Source organism: Tasmannia lanceolata, unplaced genomic scaffold (assembly GCF_043159265.1).
Source record: "Tasmannia lanceolata isolate RefF3 unplaced genomic scaffold, GAP_Taslan_0.1 ptg000037l, whole genome shotgun sequence".
Classification (NCBI taxonomy): Eukaryota; Viridiplantae; Streptophyta; class Magnoliopsida; order Canellales; family Winteraceae; genus Tasmannia; species Tasmannia lanceolata.
The window spans coordinates 56,921,993-56,927,793 of record NW_027518714.1 but is presented as its reverse complement, the minus strand read 5'-3'; the positions used below and the strand labels follow the sequence as shown (position 1 = coordinate 56,927,793).

The window sequence follows — 5,801 nt, the reverse complement described above, 5'->3', positions numbered from 1 at the left end:
CTCATAATGACACCCTTGTCTAATAAATGCTTGTCTCCTCCCTTTTTCTACAAAAATTCAATGGAATATTTTTTACTTGCAACCAAACAAAGTTTCATTGGTAGTTATTATACCGTTGTCCTGTGAAGGGTATAATGACCCACTTATGTATAACCCACAAATCAGCACTCTAGAATCGATTGTATTTAATTCCACCAGAATGTGATTCTCTTAAAAAAAATAGAAGATTATTCTTAAAATGAGTTAAAGAAACGTGATTCTGATTCTGGAAGCACTATAAAGACTAAGAAATGATTCTGGCTTCCAGAATGAGAATCGAATGGTTAAAGAATGCACCCGTAATAATCTTTTAACAGCTCTTTAAATATTAAAAGACAAGATGGGTTAGTGAAAATATCAAAATTCGGTTGTCTTAATATCATTTCCCAAAAGAAAATTCAGGGTGGCAATATCATTTTCTCATATACTATAGCAAATGTAGGGAATGAGGGTCCACAAGATGAACGGCCAAGATCTAATAAAAGTGCCATCCTGTCTAGACATCGGCGCCCACTTCTAAGTTAGTAATAAAATGAAGGACCTAAAAACAGGAAGCAAAACACACATCTCACCATCCATTCTAACGACAGAAACCAAAACCCATCCTCACCTTCCAAACCCTAAAACCCCTCCAACTGATTGACAAATTCCCAACAAAAAAAAAACCCATGAAAATCCTCCATCCCCACATTTTCTCCTCATCCCGAAGACCTCGTTCCACCTCTCCTTTCATTCCAAACCCTAATTCCTCCAACCCCCCACAAAAAAAACCCTCTCTCTCTCTCTCTCTCTCTCTCTCTCTCTCGATTTTCCTTCAATGGGGTGTGGGGCCTCAAGGCCCGATACCGACGACACCCCGCCACTAGGGTTTGGCCCCATTCGCCGGAAAATCGACGAGATAAAAAAGCGCCGGAAAATAAATGGAACCACTCTTTCAAATAAGGAGCTTCTAGAAGAGGGTTTAGAGGAAGATGGATCTCCTACTGATTCAATTCATAATATCTGCGGGAAAAAGTCGCTTTCGCCGGAGAGTGTAGGATCGGAGAAGGATTCGATGGATCGAGATCCGGTGCCGGAATTTGATGAAGTGGCGAAGGAGATTGAGGAGGAAAAAGATGAAGAGAGAGATGGGTTTTCGGAGATGGATGATGAGGTTGTTTTTGGGTTTGGGGATTTGCCTGGATCGCCGAGTTTTAGAGAGTATTGCCTCAACTCGGTTTGTGAGATTGGAACGAGCGAGGGTGAAGGTATGGTAGCCGTTGTTTTCCATTTTTTTTACCCCAAATGCCCTTCCTTCCATGTTTTCAAAATGGGAACGACAAGACAGAAAGTGATAGTAGAATGTTGTGGTCACGAACTGGTGGCCTGCCTTGGGACTAGAGGGCCTAGCCTAAGGTGTTTCTGTTCCTATGGAGCTTTCGGTGGCAATTTTTGAACCCCACATGGAGATTTTCTTTGTTAAAACCCCACAAAGAGGCTTGTTGGATCCCGAAGGCCTAGGATCATCCAATCAGGGTGGACTTATGGTTGTTGTTCGGATCAATGGATCTGATCACATACATAGTGCAGAAGTGAGGCCCAATGTGTTGTGTGTCTTTTTCAAAAGACCCTAATAGCTTTATTTGAAAATAAGAGCCTGATAGCTTTTAACATTCCTTGTAAAATGATCATCTTTTGATGTGTTTTGGGCCAATTTTGTTTATTGATAGAGGGTTTCTGTCCTCTATATTTTCAAGTTTTGACACTAGAAAGGATTGGGAGAGTGCATTTTCGTCTTTTTCTGATGATTTATTTGTTCGCATTTATGTCATATTCCTGGATACTTGCAGAACCCGAGTGGGCATTTTTGTCATATTATCAAGAGCTGATATTCACATCTCACCTCTTTCATATCGGCCAAACCAATGTTTAAAAGAAATGGATCAAACTGACGCACTTGCTCAACTTGAACTAAACTATTTTTTTCAAGCTGGTATAAGTTTCTCCTCTTTGGCAGAGATGACATAGGGACCGAATGCCAAAGCTAAAGAGACAAGAACATTTTGTTTTAACTTTAGCATGCGATAGTCACAAGGCTTTCGGGTCCTAGACTGACTCTGGCTTCTTACCGAAAGATCTTGTTGTCAAGTTGTCAGGTCAGAAATCTGACACTTAACTTTTGAAAAACTTACAATCAAGCAGCTAGTAGTGTCTTGATCAAGTTAGTATGAGTTTCAAACGATTAATTCAACTTAACAATTTTCAAATTAGAGCATGCGACCCATTTGAATTGATGGGCTCGCTTCAAACGTTGGCTTATATCATGGTTTTGAATATCGACCGAAATCCGAAATTACCTCAATAAAATCCGAAACGGTATTTTATCTCGGCCGAAATTTAATATTGAATAAAATATTGGTTTCAATTTTTGTACCACGACCGAAATTTTGAAATTTCAGGGTCCGAAACCGAAATTTTAAACCTTGGCTGATATGCCTACTAAAGTTATCCTCTTAATTTGTTAATTATATCATTTTCTTTAAACCTAAAAAAGTAAAAATTAAAAACTTTACACTTACCATTTACAAAGTCATCTTATTAATTAATAAAAAAAATATAAGTTAAGATTGGTCAATTTCTTGATTTTCTTTTAACTTTTTAATTTATAAGTATTTGTTATATGATATAGTTTTGTTTTTTATTTTATGCATTTTCCATTTTCTTTAAATCTTTGTTTTCTAAAATATTTACTTTAAAACATTAATATCATCATGATTCAACTGTTTCGGAGAATTTCGGACCGAACAGAGAGCTTTTCTGATTCAATTTTTAAAAATATTATTTTAAACACGTCAAATTGGTCATTGATAGTTTGTTTAATATTTTAAGAAGGGAGTTTTACCATTAAATCCTTAATTTGTAAAATATGTTCGAGTTTAGAAAATTATTTCTAGGCCGAAATCGGCTTGAACCCATTCGGCCGGGCTGAGCTAAGCCCAAGTTGCACTCCAAAATTTGAGTGATAATTACAAAGGCAAAGATGGGTAAATATCAGCTCCCTTAAAATAAAGAAGACCCAAAGTACCTACCCTGATCTTCTTGGTGTATATGGAAATGCAGGTAAGAAGAACAGAAAGGACGGAAGAGAGGAGGGAGAAGAATCTCCTAGCTCCGAAGAGGTATTACAATAACACCTTTCTAACTCCAAAAAAAGTCATTTATGAACGGCATGAAATTTCACCTTATGGCTGATAAATGGATCACTCACTTGCCCCATATGCCTCATTTGAACCACCATAAAGTGCGAATGTGATGGTATGTTTGTCCTGATAAATTAGGAGCTCATAGAGGATCTTTTTATATGGGCAATCTTTAGAGTTGAAGTGCACTTGTGATCTGTTATTATTGAATAAAATGGCTATTTTTATATAAAAAATTTATGAAGGTATGTTTGGTGTGCAATCTAAGTGCATTTTTTTAATAATACAACGTAAATGTAGATTGCAAATTATGCACAAATTGCACCCAAAATCCATCTGATCGAAATTGAATGGCTCTTAAAGCTCGTTTACACTTTAATTTCACTACAAGGAGAACCCCTTTAGCGACTCATTTATAGACCGACTCATTATTAGATTTCCTCCAAATAGTAGTTGGGAGACGACATTTTCTGTTTTTTCATCCTTATTTCTGTCGGCAAGAGAGCAGGAGATCATCCCATCTTTCCAGCTTTTAGAAATCACAGGATATGCGAGTGATTTTGGAAACCTGAATTTCTTACTTAAACCCAAGATTATAAAGAGAAGTGAAGCAGTCGGTCTCCTTCTTCTCTCGTCTCCCAACTACGATTGTGAGGAAATTCAAGATTCTAAAATCCGTGTATCCAAATGGCCCCTTAGCAATGCCTTTTTTGAGATGGGGTTTTTCCATCACTAATTACTTATAGCTATGGACTTTTGCTTTATGGTGACGGATTTGGTCCATCACTAGAACCTATATTTCTTGTAGTGATTCTTCTTAAATGCTCCATTTATGCAGGGATCGTCAAAAGGGAAATCGAAGAAGAATAAGGGAGGGAGATTCAGAGTCTTGGCCAAAGGTTCCGTCGCCGTTTATAGCCTTTTGAATGTCCGGGGCTGCTACAAGGCGGCCCCCTCAGAGGGCAACCCTAGACTCTTGTGTGAAAAAGCTGCATAGAAAGAAAAGAAAACTTTAAAAAGTTTTTTTCCTTTTTGAACAGTTTTTTTTTTCTCTTTTTCAAAATTTCCTCTCATTTTCTTTTTCTTTTCTTCTTCTGCAGTTGCTTCCCCCTCTCATGGGGTGTTGTGTTTTCATCTATTGTCTCCTCACATGTAAAAGAAATTTCTTTATTCTTTATTCTTTAGTGCAAATTAACAAAGACATGTAGAGCTTGTAATTGCTCTGTTTCTTGTTTTTTCTATGGTTACACCCAAATTGTTTCGATCTAAACACACTTCTGTTCCCTCCGTTTTAAACTTTGCTCAATGTAAAGCTTGGAACCATCAATCAGATAACATGTAAAACGCGTGCACTACAGCTGGTTTTAACCATAATTTCAAAACTCCCCAGGAAGGATGCCTAAACCCATGAAAAATTAGTATATTCTTCATGTTTCATTGCAGTAAGAACAGAAACAAAGTGATGGATCAATATCACATTTGTCATCCTGACCATTATCTTTAGTATCAAGAAAGAGGGATTCCAATAGAGTGTAAACTTCCACATATTGATCAACTCTTGCAAATCTTGGGAAGGATTGATAGTGGGAAGACCCCCTTTGTTCATTTCTTCCTTTTCACCACATTGTTGAAAACCATCGTTATAATTCAATGTGCTTGGTCCTCTCATTAAACACAAAATTAGCAGCAATATGGAGTGCAGCTTTATTGTCACAGAATAGAAGAATGGTGATATTCGGCTATTTTATTTTGCAGGTCTGTGCCATGACCTGACATCAGCCTTAACAAATAATCTTGAAATAGTATTTTGCTTCTCACTTTTCCGAGGGCGTTATCATCTAGCATTCTACAGTAGCCTGTGATGGAGCATCGAGAGGCAAGAAAACTAGCACAGTAGATGGATCCAACTGCGTCCATTGGATGCGTACCATAAGATCTGAAATTAATTTGGACCGTGACTCAAACCATAGCCACAAAATCCAATAGAACATCCTAGATATGAATCGAGGGTGCGCGAATGTACGAAAATGATCTAATCGATTAAGGGACATGAACGGATCAAGACCAAGACATAGGTGGATCAGATCCGAAGTGGATCCATTGACAAACCTAGTTGCAATGGGTTGGAAGATGATATGAAAACCCCGCGGAGAAGTTTTGAGGTACCGAATGAGAGGAGCCACAAAGCGCATAAAAGGTTTCCAAGATGTCTTCATAATTTGACTTGAGATGTGAATGCTTTTTCCACTACTAATAAAATGGAAAAGAAAGAATTTCCCTACACTTTAAAATAGCAAAGAAAAATTATATGGTAGATTACAAAAATAAAACTAAACTGAAATTTCTAGAAATGGAAACGATATATTCGCCCATTTTTCTTAATTGGGGGCAGCCACTTCTAGTGGAGCCACCCCTCTAGTGTAAAAGAGTAGTCATAAATACAGTAGAGCTGGCTATCCCAAGTTAAAAAAAGGGGCGAGCATATCAGTTCCCTCCTAGAAATTACAGTTAGCTAATATTTCATCTAATATTTCAGTGATATCATATTCCAAAAACTATAACACCAAAAAAGAACAGTAGAGA

General features: G+C 37.4%; 1 protein-coding gene across 1 annotated transcript; it reads left to right on the top strand.

The window, feature by feature from the left end:
- The first annotated feature begins 607 nt into the window (after positions 1-607).
- Positions 608-4,453, top strand: LOC143862227 (uncharacterized). Its single transcript, XM_077373235.1, has 3 exons — positions 608-1,286; positions 3,139-3,197; positions 4,057-4,453. The coding sequence occupies exons 1-3, from the start codon at positions 857-859 to the stop codon at positions 4,213-4,215; spliced, it is 648 nt and encodes a 215-aa protein (XP_077229350.1). The 5' UTR covers positions 608-856; the 3' UTR covers positions 4,216-4,453.
- Positions 4,454-5,801: the final 1,348 nt, after the last annotated feature.